This window comes from Pocillopora damicornis, chromosome 13 (assembly GCF_964200805.1).
Source record: "Pocillopora damicornis chromosome 13, jaPocDami1.2, whole genome shotgun sequence".
Taxonomy (NCBI): Eukaryota; Metazoa; Cnidaria; class Anthozoa; order Scleractinia; family Pocilloporidae; genus Pocillopora; species Pocillopora damicornis.
This window is the reverse complement of record NC_142682.1, coordinates 9,485,748-9,503,645: the sequence shown is the minus strand read 5'-3', so window position 1 is coordinate 9,503,645 and position 17,898 is coordinate 9,485,748. Positions and strand designations below refer to the sequence as shown.

The following is a 17,898-nucleotide window of genomic DNA, read 5'->3' as shown; positions in this document are numbered from 1 at the left end:
AGAGATAGGGAAAAACAAGCAGAGAGAGTGACATTGACAAAGAGGATGAGTGCTAGAGCTGATGATAGTGACACAGACTTTGACAGTGACAGTAACGGAGACAGTGCCAGTGCCAGTAACAGAGACAGTGCTAGTGCCAGGTATAGTGACAGAGAAAGTGACAGTGACAAAGAAAGTGACAATGATGGTGACTGTTGGTAACAGAGAGATATGGTGATAGTGGCAGAGTCAGTGCCTGTGACGGTATCCAGTCACCTCGCCACTAAGCAGACTCGCCAACAGCGAACTTGCCACCAAGGAACGATCTCGCCACCAACGTACTCGCCACCAAGCGAAGTCTTCTCGCCACCAACCACCAATAAAGAGATTAGTCGAGGACAGTAGGATGTTCGGCTGATAAGTCTGTACTCAAACTTTATAAACGTATGTTGTCGAAAGCACGTTCGAAACCGATAAGTTTGTTCGCTTGTCTGTACTCAAACTTTATAAACGTATGTTGTCGAAAGCACGTTCGAAACCGATAAGTTTGTTCGCTTGTCTGTGCTCAAACTTTATAAACGTATGTTGTCGATAGCACGTTCAAAACTAAAGGTGTTGTGCAACAAATGGCTCTTTTAGGAGCCGCCACATCTGCAAAAGTCATGAGCAACATATGAGCTGCTCTTCCAGATTTAATATTCAATAAAGTTTGTTGTTATTTTGCCGCGGGGAAACTGGGTAATATAATTCGACCGAATATTGAATAAGTTCCCTTGACAACATCACAGACGTCGAAATTTGCATACAGATAAGTAAACAAACTCTCGAGTCGATTTGTTCGAACTTATAACATCACAGACGTCGAAATTTTCATACAAATAAGCAAACAAACTCAGGAATCGATGGGTTCGAACTGTTAACTCTCTTTGGGAAACAACTGTAGTTGCCTTAGGAAAGCTTCAGTCCATCGACGCTTACAATTTCTCGCACCGACTTGACAATTTCTCGCATTTAGTTTTAATCGTACAACTGCTATCGAGTTTCATTTCATCACTTATTTCTTCCCATGAAGTTTCATTTTCTCTCAAGTATGTTTTTATTCCTCGCATCGAGTTTTGCAATTTCTCCTCGCTTACGTGCAAAAGACAAACACGATACGTTTCGATGTCAATGAGTTAGGAACGGAACACATCTAACACGTCGCTGAAGGTCATAATTTAAATACAGACAAGCGCACAAAGGTATCGGCCGATTTGAATTGTGCTCGTTCGAACATCCTACTCTCCTCGACTACTTTATTCTAGTTTATCTCTTTATTGGTGGTTGGTGGCGTGAAGACTTCGCTTGGTGGCGAGTACGTTGGTGGCGAGATCGTTCCTTGGTGGCGAGTTCGCTGGTGGCGAGTCTGCTTGGTGGCGAGGTGACCGGTAACCGGGAGTGATAGTGTCATAAAAAGTAACAATGACTGTGCCAGAGATAGTGAAAGAGTGACAAAGAAAGTGACCTTGATAGACTTAAAACAAAGACAGTGGCAGCCGTAGAAACAGTGCGTGACACTGACAGTGATAGGGTCGGTGACAGTGACAAAGGAACATTTAGAGACAAAAAGACCGTATCAGAGATGGATGAAGAGACACTTACAAAAGTGAACGTAACAATGATAGACAGTTACAGCAAGAGGAAGTGACAAAGACGTAGGTAGTTGTAGACAGTGACATGGGTAGCATTATAAAGACTTCTTTCCCAGGGAAATTTCACAGAATCGAAAGTTATTGTCAACACAAGCTTTTCCGAGCAAGGCACATCAAAGAAAATGTTGTAAAGCAGGTTCAGCTGAGTAAAATAAACAAAACGAGGCTAGGAGTCATTAATAAGATGGTCAATCGTGGAAGTTTGCCATCATAGCTTACAAATTGGGTCGTGCATCATGAAAAGCACACAGATTGGTTTACTTAAACCAAATAAGGCGTTCGAAAAAGGTTTGACCTTGAAAGGAAACAAACAGAATACCAGTCGCACCAACTAAAGTAAATTTCATGATAATTTTTTAAAATATATCTGTAACGATCTGACACCAGTCAATTAAAGAGCGTGAAGGAAAAAAAGCGCAAGAAACTTTAAAATGAAGAACAGGTCTAGTTTGGCAAACAAACTCGAGCTAAATGATTATCACGACGATCTTCTGTATTGGTTTCTTCCATTCACGATTAATCCACGAAGATTGACCTCTGTTTGTTTTCATTGGCGAAGTAAGTCACGGTAAGTAAATACAAATTAATTTTTTTAAGTTGTGAGAGTTTGTTTGCTACTATGGCACGTACAAATCTTGTGTCTCCTCCACCGAAAACTGAAGTCAAATGGGATATTTTCTCTTGACACAAGCAGATTTAATAAAACTTTTAATTATTCAATGTCTACAATTCAGTTTCTGTCACAACAATTTTTTTTGGTAGTAAATTTAGGCCGTCGGGCTTCGTTAAACACTTAAAATGTTGACATTTCTTCCGCAGTGCAGTTTGTGTTTCTCGATAGCCGTTTCTCTATCTTGAAGCATGCTTTTCTCTTTGGGATAATAAAATTTGCTTGCGCTTTGATAGCTTTCGTTGTCTGAATCCATAACTGCAAGTCACTTGTTACAATCTTTACATCTTAAAGCTTCTCTCCTGAAGCGCTTGAAAAGTGCAAATTTCAAAACTCGAAGTGGTCCGTACCTCGGGTTCGGATGAGAAAATTCCGAACCGTCAAAGCGCGCAGAATAAGCTACTCAGATTCAAAGATTTAGGATTCTGGACCGCTGAGATGCTTGAGAAATAAAAATAAAAACTGTCCTTATCTTCTAGACACAACTGATCTTATGAAAACACGGTGGCCTCACATATGAAATGAACTTTTTCAAGTTTCAGACAATATTCTACGATCTCTCATTCATAAAATGCTGTTTATATCACCCTAAAAAAGAATTCACATGTTCTCATCACCATGTACTACCCTCTTAGACAAGCAATCTATGCAAAGGAGGGCTCTACATGTGGTTAAAATAATACAACGTTCCGTTTCATTTTAAAATATGTAAATATGGTTACAATAATACAACAATGTCTAGTTACACTATAGTATATGTTAATGCTGACAGAGTTACAATTAATTACATTGTGTGGTTACACAGTATTCATCCTCAATGTATATGAATATGAAGTTCTCCTTTTCAAGGCAACATTTATTATAATAGGAAGTTAACAAAACTAGTTGGAAAACCTTTGAAAAGAACGTTTCTGTATGCTCACGAGCGAATGGCTTCCAAACATAAAATTGTACTTTCTGTTGCAAGAACGTTCATCATCATGGCAAGACGGAGAGCATACAACCAAATTAATCAAAATATTGTTGTTTCCTTAAACCCTCCTACACACTAGTTCGTCCAATTTTCAATTGTAACTTGAATGCCACATTAAAACTTTGTTACAGATATATTTATGATGATAAATAAAGAAGAAAAACTCAGTCAGCTACTGATTAAAAACCTGATTATCGTAATAAAAATTCAAAACAAAACTGAACTCAACAAAACATTTTTACACCAACATATCAGAGAAACAAACACATGCACGATAAATATCGAAGGTAACTAAAATTAAATAAGGAAAATTGGTATTTAGAAACAGTTTGAATTTTGAGACATTGGTAATAGTACAAGAATTCAATGTCTGGTCACCATACCAGCCACAAAAAAAATAATTTTAACACATAAATAATGTAACAAAAGAATTCTCTCTTTACATTAAGATGCACGCATGGTATGTAGGAGATGTTCATGAAAATAAAATCAAACTGCACACGCTTCAAAAAGTTAATTATTTGTGTTCTGCATTTGTGCTGTAACAAGACCGTAGTAAACTCCTTTAAGGTTCAACAACTCTTGATGAGTTCCTTGCTCTGCCACGCGCCCGTGATGGATCACTGCTATGATGTCAGCGTTCTGCACAGTGGACAATCGATGTGCAATGATGATAGCTGTGCGACCCTCACTAGCGGCATCCAGAGCTTGCTGCACAACCTATAAGTGTATCGAACGAAAACCAGCATTAAAAGTAATCAGTGATGCCAAAAACTAGACACGATGACGAAGACAACATGTTCCTGTGTTCTTTCTTGTCTGTTAATTTTGGGAGAAACAGGTAATCAGGGATGGCAGGAGGCCATAAGAGAGTGACATTCAGAATGTTTACTGGGAAAAAGATCACTTTCACAAACATCGAAACCGCCTTGAAATCTCTTCTTAAAAAATAAGGACCTCAAAGCAAAAACGCCGAAACAGAAAAGTTGATTAAACCCTTTCTCATGAAACATCAAAATGTATTTAACACCCAAGCACCACCTCAGAATTGTAAGACGCATGATATGTTCGGCTGCCTGACCTTCTCACTCTCTGTGTCCAGGGCAGAGGTAGCCTCGTCAAGAAGCAAAATATGTGGATTGCGGATCAACGCCCTGGCAATAGCTATTCTTTGCTTCTGTCCTCCTGAGATAAGAGTCCCTTTGTCTCCCACCAGAGTGTTATAACCCTACACAAGAAAAAAACAGTCAGCATGCAGGCGAAATGACTCACTCTACTTAAGCTTAAGGCAGATTTTGTGGGACGAGGCGACTGGGAGTATTTCTCCACCCTATGGATAGAATGCTCATACATCATAGGTTTCCCCATAATATTTTCTCATGTCTCCTTCACAACTCCCTCCTACACGTAATCATTTATACACCTGGTGACTGAAGAGAGGCACTGTAAACTTGAAAGATGTGAAAAGTATTTTCAATAAAGACAACCGCACCTAAACCTTAATCAACAGGGAGATCAATTTTCAGGTTTGACTTGGCTTCTTATATGTGAGTTAATCGGTAAATTTCCATACCAGGGGAAGAGAATTGATGAAACTGTGTACATTGGCTGATTTAGCCGCTGCCTCTATTTCATCCTGACTGACTTGACGGGAGTTGTCACCATACGCGATATTATCGGCGATACTGCAGCCAAACAATATGGGCTCCTGTGACACAATACCAATATGAGAGCGCAGCCACTGAATGTTCAGAGTTCGGACATTGTTACCGTCGATGGCCTGTAACGAAGAACATCAGTTATAAAGTGACTCTACACTGTGTATTAATTTCATTTGCTCTTCATAGATACTAGATTCTAGCATTTGTATTGTACTTCTAACCAATCAGTAAGCCGATGCACGCATTCACAATACCAAACATTACTTCGACTGCAAACTACAGAAAGAACTACAACATACCGTAACCGTTACGGTATGTTATAGTTCTTTCTGTAGTTTGCAGTCGAAGTAATGTTTGGTATTGTGAATGCGTGCATCGGCTTACTGATTGATTAGAGGTACAATACAAATGCTAGAACTTAGAAAGACACAAGAAGAAATTTTTCACCTTAGTCGTAAAGCAGTCACTCTACAAATAACAGGGTAATTTAGTGTTATCAACTGAGTTGACACTATAAATTGGCCAGAGAGTTTGAGCTCTTAACAGTGGCCAATTTACGTAATCAACTCAGTTGATAACACTACATTACCCTGTTTAATCTCTTCCACCGACGCAACACCACAGTTTCTTTAGAAACTCGTCCCTTTTATTCACTCTACAAATAAATCTGCGGACGCACGTTGGTCATGAGTTGGCTATAATCATTTCTATATCCCACCAGCGGGAAAACTATGATCGTTAGGTAGAGAGTTACCATGGAATATCAAGTAAAATTTTTGCTAACCCATCTTTACCAATACAGTAGTAATGATAATGAACACGTACAACATCTTAAGATTCACAGAGTATAATGCTATTACACAATGGTAGGCATATGTAAGCCAAACCAAACTTTCGAATTATTTTTTATTATCAGCAAAGTTTCTAATAATTTTCTTTGTATTTTAGGATATGCGAAGAACTTGAAACTTACCACTTCTCCGTCCTCAGCATCGTAAAATCTCTCCAAGAGGGAAACAACTGTACTTTTACCACAGCCACTGGAGCCAACAAGAGCAAGTTTTTGTCCTTTCTGAATTGACAGTGTTAATCCGCGTAGTACTTTGACATTTTGTCGCGTCGGATAACGGAAACGTACGCTGCGTAACTGGATTGTTCCCACCATAGAATTCTGTAGGAAGATGATGAAAAACATCGAGTTGTTATTTGAAAAATATTCGATCATTTAGTTCTACAATTTTTTTAAATACAGACCCATTTGGCAAGAAAATCTTCATGTTGTGGAAAGAAAAGTTCTTAAAAATGAAAATATTACACCGAAGCCTATTAATTGACACAATTTCCATCAACAGAAAGGATGATCTAATCCGATTTTAAAACTACACCCAACACACTTCTTTCACCTGAGAGGTGCTACATTTTAGTTAGTTAAGAAGCTTCAGTTCTCTAAAGTTTTCAAGAGTTTCTTATTTCTTTTTAAGTCTGTTTCCAAACTCTGTAGCTAAGTTAACTAACCGGTGTTAAACCATCTTGAGATGAACTGTCGACCAGAGACTTGCGATCAAAAAGTTTAAAGAGGCGAGCAGCAGCTATCTTGGCTTTCTCATAGTCTGGAGACAAGGCACTAACTTGACCCAGCACAAATCCACCCATCAAGATGGACAGTACCACCCTGCCGACAAAAAACACCAACACAACGAACATTAGATGTTCGTTCATGTAACAGTGGCTCAAAACACGCTGTTCCCATCTTTAAATACACTCGATCCCAAACGAACCCTGGTTTACATCTAAAAACCATGTAAACATTCCGTCCAAATGACGCACACTTGATAAGTTTGGTGACGACTCTGGAAAACTGACTCCATACCTGAACACTTACTCCAGGTTTACTGGTAAACATAAATTGCTGTTTTTACGAAGTTCTATCTCACAACCACCAAATAACTATCCGACAAGACCTTAATGAACCAGAAGCCAAACAAAACCAATCCAACAAATAGAGAATAAAATCACTGACTTTTCCTAGCTTTGCACAGGAAGTTTAACAGCTAACCTCGATTTGATGTACCACAACTAGTCTTCCTACTCGTGTCCACTGTGTATTTATAGAAATTAGCAGTTTATATTCCATGCAAAGTTGTAAAAGAACGGTACTCACTTCATAACTTCATCCATGTCCATCTCTCTTTTTACCACAAGATACCCCCCATATCTGAAAGCGACTGCATTAGCAAAGAACATGAACGCCTCTGATAAACCAAATGAAGCCCCTTGTAAGTGAGCCCGTTTCATTGCCTTTCTACAAGTCAGGAGAAAGTTACAAATGTCAGTGAAGGGGCGATAAGAAACAAACAAAAACACAAGCGGATAAATATAAAATATTACAATGACATCGTATATAAAAATGGTTCACTCCGTTTCAGTGAGGAGCAAGAAATCACGAAAAATACTAATAAAAAACAATTTCGTTGTTCTCTTTTCTCACGCCGGCAATTACAGAAGTTTCCCCGAGCTACAGATGTATCATGTTTCCCTGGCTTCTCGCAAGTTAGATGTAACATTATAATTTACATGCTCTGAGTCACGTTTCAAGAAGAATTAATCCAAATCATACTCTTGCTGTTTGAGCCTCGTTCTGTTATCACTTACTTGTAGGGGCCGATCAAAGCTCGACTGTAATCGTTATAGAAGGTGGTTTCCCTGCCCAGTGAAGCCACAGTTCTGATATTTTCTATAGTTTCAACTGCGATCTATGAAGACCAAATAAAGTGCAGCCAGGGTTAAAACAATGTCATTCAGAGACCATGTTTTTTAAAAGATATTTTTCACTACTACTGTAAGAGCTTTAAAACTGGTTATAATCTTATTCAGTCACGAATCGTTGTCGCAGCCCTAAAGTGCATGCATGAGTCCAAAGTTTTTCACTTGAACTCTTTAAGAGCTAACTGAATAGGGTGTAAAAACACTTTCTGTAAGGGATGAAATATTTCAAACCTTTTTGTATGCTTTTCAAATGCTTTTTACATACATATTTATACCGCATGGCAAATTTCACATGCAGTTAAAAATTGAGCGGGAAACCCACATGAAGACTGTCCTTGATGTTTCCATGAAGACTACCTAGTAAACACGCCTATACGTTCCTTAAAAGGTGATCAGGATCTCACCTTGCCAGATTGAGCAAAATCGTCTTCACCATCACTAGAAACTTTACCTCCGGCAAACACTCTCATCTGAATTGCACTGGCAACCACCAGTATCGGGATGAACGCCAGAACAACGAGTGTCAGCTTCCATCCATTAATAAAAGCATACACAAGGCAGGCAATAGCTGTGCTCAAAGACATTGCAATAGTGCCGAGTCTAGAACCTGCGGCCTGAAATCATATTGTATAACACATTTAAAGCGGCCGAACGCTCAGTAACTCATTTCACGAGCTGAATTACCTAATTTTGCAACACTTGCAATTGGCAAAGTTCTCACATTTCTTTGCAAAGCTTCAGAACCACGAGATTATAGTTTTTCCCTCCATTGCTTCACAACCCAAACACAGAAATAAGTTCGCAATTCACCAACGAATTCATGGACCATATTGTTGGAGTTAGGTTATGTCCACAGAGCTAGATTAAAAGCTCGTAACATGGCTTCGGTAAGCCAATCAGAAGGTAAGAAATTCAGTAACTGTGCTCTAGGTTTAACTTGTAACTGTTATAGAGTACGTCTCCACATGAACCTGATTCTCTCTAAACCTAATTGAGAAGACTATCATCCCTTCCCCTAAAGCGGTTGCGCCATTGAACACTAGTTATCTAATATAATAAAAAAACACATTAGAATAGAGCGATATCTACCCCTTGAACAGCCGAGGCGTGTGTTCCCAATGCTGTGGTCAATGCCCCAGTACTGTGCTGCGGATCATCAAAGTACGACATATCCTGTTGAACAATTACAAGACTGATAAGTAAACGAAGCAGTGAACTTCAGTGAGACAGCATACAGTGACAGTGAGACAGCATATATACTGTCGAAACAACATCCAAAAATTGATAAACTATCCATCCATTCCTGAGCTGGATTGATTATTTTAACAGAAATTTAGAAAACACAGAAAAATCTCCTGGACTGCTAAAAATTTGTCTTTGACACTATTCGTTCCACAGAAATGAACGAGACTACTGTAACAGTTATGCAGGTAATTTAGTGTTAACAACTGGGTTGAAAACGTAAATTAGCCACCGTAAAGAGTAAAAAAGCTGACGTTTCGAGCGTTAGCCCTTCGTCAGAGCCCTTCGTCAATCGCTCTGACGAAGGGCTAACGCTCGAAACGTCAGCTTTTTTACTCTTTACGGTGGCTAATTTACGTTTTCAACCCAGTTGTTAACACTAAATTACCTGCTTTACTCTCCCACCGACGCAGCACCACAGTTTCTTTAGAAACTTACCCCTTTACTGTAACAGTTATACCGTTCTTTTGCAATAAAAATGCCGAGCCACTAGGCCAGACTAGCGCAGTACTAAAACTATCAGAGGAAGGAGTGAGTACTGTATTTGCTTAGTCACATTTACCACGTTATTACTTTACCAGTAAATTACTGACCTGTCTTAGGATAGCCTCAAATGCCATTTTTCTCAGGCGTAAAGTTAACAGTTCGCCTGACTTGGCGAACATAAAACTCTGACAAAGTAAAAAGAATGACACTTTTATCGCCTAGAAGTGACTAATATTCTTGTAATGCACCACACTGTGAAGTATAAGCACAGAGTAGTGTTACATTTGCAGTATTAGCAGTGTATTGCTCTGATTTGTATGTAAAGTCAACTAAAAATTGGATAACTGAAATTTGAATAATTATTGCCACTTAAATGGCACAGATGTAGGACTGTTACAAATATTGACTCTGTGTTGTACAAAACAACATTTGCTATGAAACTGGGAGAATTGCATTATAAGAAGCAAGAGCAAATAATGCAGAATTAAATACATTTCTATGATAAAATCCAGTCATATTTAACCTGTATAACATTTGCAACAAAACTTGCAACACCAATGGCAAGAAACATGAGTGACCAGAATTCCGACTGCTTCTTCATTTCACCTTTATCGTGTAAAGTGAAAACCTAAAAAGGAGAAATAAAAGTAGTTTGAAAATTACATGTATGAGCACACCCTTCTAAAAATAATAACAATGAAATAAAATAAAAATAAGAATAAAAAAAAAAACAAAAAACAGCAGCACAACTAAATGAAAAAAAATTACAGGTAATGCAAATAAATTTTCCTTAAGGCAGGGAAGAGCCTTCTCATTACTTTGTATGTGTGAGTTTGACACTGCCTCATTCGTTAAAAGTGCAAAGAAACAACGTTTGGTCATTATCAACATCTTTAGCATCTTTAAATGGTCTATTTCAATTGATGTGGATCTGAATAAGCACTTTGAAAAATTTGAGACAGGAACACGACTATGTCTTAAAATTTTCAAAGTGGTTTTTCAGTAAGTATGCGTGGTTTAGCAATGGTTGCCACTGTCATCAAAACTAGTGTTATTCTTTGCTAAGGCTTGCAGCCATTATACGGTTTACCTCAAGAATTTCAGACAGAACCAATGCAAAGGCAAATGGGAACAATCCATTTATGGCCCCGGCTACACTTCCTAATACCAAATATGGCCATTCTGTTTTGTTTAACTTTATAATACGCATCACAGGAGCTGGCTCCACTTCCTCCTCCAAAATTTTCTCTTTATCATCTTTGTCATTCTTACCCTAATATTTGTGACAACAATTAATGATTAATACTACTGCAATTACCTGGATGCAACAAACATTAATTATAAGAAAAAAAAGAAACAAGCAAAATTGCAATCAAATGATTACTTGCAACATTAATGATTAAGGACTATGAATTATAAAGTTTTCTCTGCTGCTATTCACTGTAATAGTGCTTCAGTAATGAATGATCACTGTAAATTTATCCATTTCAATATCTCAGCAACAACTGAATTCAAACACTCATTCATATGATAACCAAATAATTAACTATCAGGTACCATTAAAATTTCATAAGTTTAAAAATATGATTGGCCATTTTTCCAATTTTAAAGACAAAAATTTAAATAGTAGTTTGCTATGACCAAAGTTTCTGCTCAGCTGGGGACTTATTTTGTTAATTTGTTATTCATTACCCAGAAATAAATGTATTTTGAACTGTTATTCCCTGCTAGGTTACAGCACATTTCTTCTAAAAAAAACCAACCCTAAACTTCTGCCTCCTTTTGATAAATAATATTATTTTCTTTTTCTAATTTTATAGTTTTTGCAATACTGATTCTTTTTGGTGGGAACTTGTAGATAGAGAGATATTTTGCAGAATATGCATTTATTCAATTGTCAGAAATGCTGATAACTGACTACACATGTATTTCATGTTATTTCCTTTTATTTCAACAAAACACTTTGTCAAAGCAAAGAAGGCACCAAGTCACAGCCAACCTCCAAGCAACCAACAACACACCACCAAGTTTCTGATCAAGTTTCTGGCATAAATACTTACCCAAAAAGTTAAGGGGGTGAGGTTGGGAAAACAAAGCCAGCAAAGTAGCTGAGCAAATTGAGAAAAAGCTCCATACAATACCCCAGCCTGCAAACTTCCCTTGCTGCCCCCCCCACCAATATCAATATGGTGAAACTGCTACATTGTCCATTGACTTAGTTTTAACTTGTCTCATTTTTTTAAGAAGATAACTTAAAATTTTCTCTGTAGAGGAAACTAATTTATTGTAAGGCCTATGGTCAATGACTGATTCTTGTAATTTAATCTTGTGATAACTTTGCGTCCTTTTTTCCATGCAACATAAAGTCAGCCTATGAGTCTGCAAGTCAACACCAAATACATGCACATACCACAGACTTCGCAGAGGCTGGCCGATCAAATGCAGAACTGCCCCTCCTCTTGGCAGACAATCTTTGTGATGCTCTTCTTGAGAGCTTCCTCTCAAGCTCAGTGTCTTCATGCTCACTGTCACTCGACATATGGGACATGCTGCGCATAAAGTTCACTGCTGCTGTCTGTTCTAAGAATCAGAAAATGTTCATAAAAAGGTTAATGAAGCGACATGCACTCGTATCATTGCTAAAATATTGCAAAAACAGTTGTCAATATCTTTACCGTACTAGTTGTTATTTTGTTCTACTGATATCTTTCCAACATTTTATGTCTTTTTGCTTGATGTCAGCTGTCCTTCCTACCTTTATCCTCAATGTCCTCTGTTTCATTATCATTATCACCAATTTCTTTGTCCTCTTTGTCCTCCTCAAAAGTCTATGAAATAATAATAAACAATGCTAAAACAACAACAATTACAGATCAGTTCTTCCAATGAGACCCACCAAAGAATTCATTGCCTTCTAATGTTTCTCAACAACCTTAGAGATACATAAAACAGTTCCTGCACATGGCCTTACATTTAAGCAACAGGATTGCACTATTTCTAATGCATCCGTTCTGGTGCTACCATGATCTTCACTTAAAAGTGAACCAGGTTTTTAGAACAAAATTGTGAATATGTATATTTTATCAATAAGGTAATGGCCCAAGACTGAAGCTTTTAAACAGAGGTAGAAAAAAAGGTGAATCTTAAACCCTATTAAATGCGAAGAGATGTTAATAAACTTTATGTTATATCCTAACTTTACTCTCAGACCATAAGTTGTTTGTAACAACAGCATAAAACTTGTCGCTACTTACAAGATTCTAGGAGCATTTATTGATAATGACCTAAAGTGGAATAGTCATGTTGACTACATATATAAATAGCTTGCAAGAAGCTCTACTCCCTATGTATGCTATGTTGAGCTGGCATAGATCAAGGTGGCATGTTAAAGGTCTATACAAGCTCTGTTAGGTCTGTTCTAGAGTATGCCGTGCCAGTGTGGCAATCCATTCCAGATTATCTGTCTGCCAAAATTGAATCCATACAGAAAAGGGCACTTAAGATAATTTTCCCATTTGCTGATAGCTACTCAGATGCCCTCAAGGGTATCCGGTCACTTCGTTCCATGACCACTTCGTTCCAAACCACTTTGTTCCAAAGAATAGTCACTTCGTTCCAAGTGTAAACTAAGCGTGTAAACTTCTAATCTTACAAAACTAGTAAACGGTATACGCCGTCTGTTGTGACAGCCATTTTGAAACTTGTGAAGTACCTGCCGTGTGCGTGGAATCTGGGACTACCGGAAACAACTATACGTATACACATTGATCATAGCAACCAGACCAAAGTAAACCTTGATTTCATTATTTCAACATCACTTTACTTTTTTATCAGACTTGAGTAAAGATGAACCTGCTTGTTATTACTAAGTTAACCTTTCTTTACAGTATTTATTAGTTTTAGACTGACGAATATGCGAAATCATGTTTAGATTGAACATAAACGCAAAAAGATGTGAAACCACGCGTTGATCATAGCAACCAAAATAGAGAACTTTCATCATGACAACATCTCCATGTGATCACAAAGCGCTTCACTATTTTTCCCTTTTGTAGTTGTTCTGACTCCATTATTTGTAAAAAATTTTAACAGTTATGCCTGTTATGTCACATTTTTCATAATTTCTGTTTTGTTCTGTTTAGTATGTGAACACAAAACTGTTAGTATAAACTATACAAGTTTTTGCTGTGTGTGAGTTTTATTACTATACATAATGAAACAACAGGGTGGAAACCTTCAAAACATGGACAGTCAATTTCATTTTCTCTTTGGTGATTTCCATCTCTGCTTGTGTTATAATTTCCTCAATTACAGCCCAATGGTAAGATTACAAACAGTCAGGTCCGCATAATATGAGCAAAGTGGCAGTTACACAATAACTTTAAACACTGCTAAACAAGAAAGATCAGGAAGTAGATCTAAAATATGTACCTGTAATGTGACAAGTTGGTGATAAACTCCATCAGTCTGCATGAGTTCATCATGGCTTCCTTTCTCAACCACCACACCACCCTGTATGGCAGCTATAACATCTGCATTCTGAACTGTTGACAAACGATGAGCAATCACAATGGTTGTTCGACCCTGACGAGCCTAGAAAATAAGGAAAATCATAGAATTGAGATTAAAATATGGCGACACTATGAGAAAACGCTTAATTATATAAGTTGATTCAATTTAATATTGAGTCACCCTTTTCTATTTCTGAATATGTCAAGAGGATTTCTTGACAAGCTTGGGAAAAGCAATACATTCATGATATAAAGGCATCAATGACTCACTTGATCCAAAGCAGCTTGTACAATTGATTCACTTTCACTGTCCAGTGCTGATGTTGCTTCATCTAACAACAAAATCCTTGGATCTTTTACCAGAGCTCGTGCAATTGCAATACGCTGCTTCTGTCCTCCACTGAGTTGAGTTCCACGTTCACCAACAAGAGTATCATAGCCCTACAAAACAAAGAAGTAGAGAAAAGCAATCATAAATTTCATTAAGTAGAAATTCTAACAAAATTTACCACCAGAAGATCAGCAAGCTCTACTCTTCAGTGCTCATTGTCTGTACAGGTTCACTGGGAATGTTGCAACTTCATCTTGATAGATTCTTGAGTTCTCAAGGATTTACAGTGTATGTAGAAGATGATTTCAATAGGTTTTTGCAGTTTTGCAGCATTTGTTTTCAAGTGTTCCCCTTCTCCTCCCCATCCAAACCTTCCTTTTCCCCCCTCCCATGCTGATCTAGTCAGTGTTGATGTGTGCCTTAGTTGCCTGGTTTGGGCAAATTTATTAGCTAGAGGGGGCAATAATCTATCTGGGGTTGGATATAGAAATGTTGAAAACTCTAGGATATCTCATGCATCCTCTACTCTTAATTGACTGGGAAGGAAGTTACAGTGAATACACTTGCACAGTGCTAATGCCTTTTGTGAAACAATTTCTACTTACTTGTGGGAGTCTTTGAATGAAGTCATGGGCATTTGCCATCTTTGCTGCTCTTTCAATATCCTCCTGTGTCACACCATCTTTACCATACCTGATGTTCTCAGCTATTGTGGTGGCAAAAAGAATTGGCTCTTGACTCACAACACCAATTTGCTCACGTAACCACTTTAGGTTCAAATTGCGAATGTCATGGCCATCAACAGTTACCTTCATGATAATAAAAAAGTACATTATCACCCAGCAAGCATTGGAACTGCACTTCTCTTCAGTTGAAATATTTTGGTTTGGGGAAAACTTAGCTCTCTTTTGTTTTTAAGAGCAGTACACATGCCTAGTAACATTTTGTATCTTTTGTCACTAGATTGATTATCTCCCTTTCCTAAGAGGATAAAGTACATTTTACACTTTAATTTATAGAAAAACAAAATTAGCCATCAAGTTTTAATCTGAGATTATTCTTTGATCAAGTAGTCTGATTACCAGGGTAGGAATTGCCTATGATAGTGACTGATTTTTTGACAAACTTTACAGAAGTTACCCTCATAGGTGAGACACTGACAATGACACCCACTACAGTAATTGAAACATCATCATACTCAGGCTACATGATCAAATGTTACCCCTAAGTTCAACCCTTTACTACAAGAGATTACAACTGTCTGCTAAAATAATAGCAACAATAAAAGGAATAATGATAATATTGATGGAGCCAAACCAATCAGGGTCTGTGGGCTAAAAGCGTCAGAGAATCATCAGATCTCACCTCACCACCACTTGGGTCATAGAACCTCTGTAAAAGCTTCACTACTGTACTCTTTCCACAGCCACTCTCACCCACCAATGCCACAGTCTGTCCACTTTCAACAGTCAGGTCTAAGCCATTTAAAGTCTGAAAAACAGATTACATGACGTGCTGACAATTCAATATCAAGTTACCTTCTCCACAGTATTACCAGTATATCAATCTTACAATTCTAGAATTGTTAGTAGACCATAATTGTATCAAAATTTACCAAAGTAGTAACAAGAAGCAAAAGCCATAAGGCTTTAAGGGAGGAAAAGAGAGAAAAAATATACAAAAACAAAAATGTTAGGAGAGATATGGAGCAAGAACATTGGAGAGTGACTAAAGTGAGAGATGAAGGAGATGAATGTGCAAAATACTGCAAAATTTCTAAGATAGGCAGATTGTTGCAATTCTCTTACAGAGGCGTGGTAGTGACAGCAATGGAAAGAATTACCCTGTTGGAGACTGACCAAAACCATGACAAAAGAAATACCTGGACCTTCAAAAATCACTTACACAAGAGAACTTAGAATAGACTGAAGAAATGCCCCTATACAAGTAGGTCAAACAGAGGTTTTGTAAATTTTCAAACATGTACTAAATGTCTTTACCTAAGATACCTTTAGGCCAGTTGAGCAAATTTGATTTCATACACTTGCTGAAAGTCCCTCTTTTATAAAGACAAATTAAAGGACAATAAATTTCCCATGTTGTGTACATTTGAAATTATTCTTGCTAAGAAAAAATGGCAGTGAATATTAAAAAAAAAAAAAACAAAAAAAAAAAAAACAACAACAACAAGCAAAAACAAAACAAAACTAAGCACCTCCAAATGGACTTCTTCCTATAGGCCTTTGAATTCAGTTAAAAAAAAAAAAAAAAAAATGGGTGGACCATTTTTTCCTAATGTTGCTGTTGCAAGATCAACTATAATTTTACCAGAAGAATTGTCCAAATACATATAACTAACCTTTATATCTGGTCTCGATGGATAGGAAAATTCAATGTTCTTAAAAAGTATGTTTCCCTTGAAAGAACTGTGATCTAGCACTTCACCATCAGCAGAACTTGAGTCAATTGGAGGAATCTTCATTGCATTAAGCAAAAGTAAAGTTAAAAATTAATAAAACTTGCTGCCATGAGAATCAATCATCACCAGAAAATTTTTGTTTTTCCTGTGAACACAGTTGTAGAGTTAAAATAGTTATTATAAAAATAAAGGATATCCTGCAACTTTATTTGGTAGAAATGTTGCGAATCATCAGTACCACACTCAGCACAATTAAATGGAAAAGTATGATGTATCAAACAATTACAAGTCACAGATTTGAAGTTTGTCAGCAAAAGATCTGTCAAAATGTATTTTCATTCAAGCACTGTAAAAATCCTAATGAGATATTTTACCAGCTCACTAATGGACATTATTTTAACCCTATCTTATTGCTGATGTGCTACACATCTAAGGATTTGGCAGAATTTTAAAGGAGGAAATTTTAGCCCATTCCACAACTCAGGTAACTTTAATTTGTTATGACATAAAAAATTGAGACAAGTGATTTTTCTGAGAAAAAAAATATCATATTGAAAGGGCTGAGGTTTTCTGAAAGTCTCTGAAAGTGAAGCCAAAAACAGTTGGACAAAACCTGAAACTTAATATGAATGCCTAATTGAAAACAAAAGTTGCTGAGTTTGCATTTGCACAGCTTTATCTTTTGCAATGACAATGATGCCATACTGTTAATGGCTATTTACCCTGTCAATAACAAGAAAAACTTTATATGCTGCTCCTTGTGCTGTTGCTATGGACTCAAAGTTTGGACCAGCTTGACCAAGCTGCATAGCTCCAAACATAACTGAAAAGAACACCTAGATCAACAACAACAACAAAAAACAAAAACAAAAAATGAAAGTAATGCCTTCCTACATGCATGAACTTAGTAACAGAAACCATACGCATCCCTATTGAATTACTTTAATGGGTTAGGGAAGAAATCATTCCAAACAAAATTGTAATACTGGAAATTTAAGATATACGGTGATTCAAAATGTTTAAAAAAAAGGCTACTGGGCTCCAAGGTCAGATCATAAACACATTTTTCAAGGTGTCTCCACAACAAACATTCTCCATGACTGCAATTTAAGGTTACTGTCAACAAAATATTGTCAAAATTTTTGAAATTAGTCTTTTTGCTCTTTAGT

At 37.2% G+C, this 17,898-nt stretch overlaps 1 protein-coding gene across 1 annotated transcript in view; it reads right to left on the bottom strand.

Annotated features, from left to right (window-relative positions):
* Positions 1–2,898: 2,898 nt before the first annotated feature.
* The window catches only part of LOC113673619 (ATP-dependent translocase ABCB1), a 25,373-nt gene continuing 10,373 nt past the window's right edge, over positions 2,899–17,898 (bottom strand). The window contains exons 8-27 of the mRNA XM_027190030.2: positions 17,452–17,565; positions 16,670–16,786; positions 15,676–15,801; positions 14,916–15,119; positions 14,250–14,420; positions 13,900–14,061; positions 12,224–12,296; positions 11,879–12,048; positions 10,559–10,741; positions 9,992–10,096; positions 9,576–9,653; positions 8,830–8,913; positions 8,145–8,354; positions 7,627–7,727; positions 7,136–7,276; positions 6,490–6,646; positions 5,948–6,145; positions 4,887–5,093; positions 4,395–4,541; positions 2,899–4,033 (exon numbers count right to left, since the gene is read on the bottom strand). Coding sequence (XP_027045831.2) covers positions 3,827–4,033; positions 4,395–4,541; positions 4,887–5,093; positions 5,948–6,145; positions 6,490–6,646; positions 7,136–7,276; positions 7,627–7,727; positions 8,145–8,354; positions 8,830–8,913; positions 9,576–9,653; positions 9,992–10,096; positions 10,559–10,741; positions 11,879–12,048; positions 12,224–12,296; positions 13,900–14,061; positions 14,250–14,420; positions 14,916–15,119; positions 15,676–15,801; positions 16,670–16,786; positions 17,452–17,565 — 2,955 coding nt within the window. The 3' untranslated portion in view covers positions 2,899–3,826. The remainder of the gene's footprint in view (positions 4,034–4,394; positions 4,542–4,886; positions 5,094–5,947; positions 6,146–6,489; positions 6,647–7,135; positions 7,277–7,626; positions 7,728–8,144; positions 8,355–8,829; positions 8,914–9,575; positions 9,654–9,991; positions 10,097–10,558; positions 10,742–11,878; positions 12,049–12,223; positions 12,297–13,899; positions 14,062–14,249; positions 14,421–14,915; positions 15,120–15,675; positions 15,802–16,669; positions 16,787–17,451; positions 17,566–17,898) is intronic.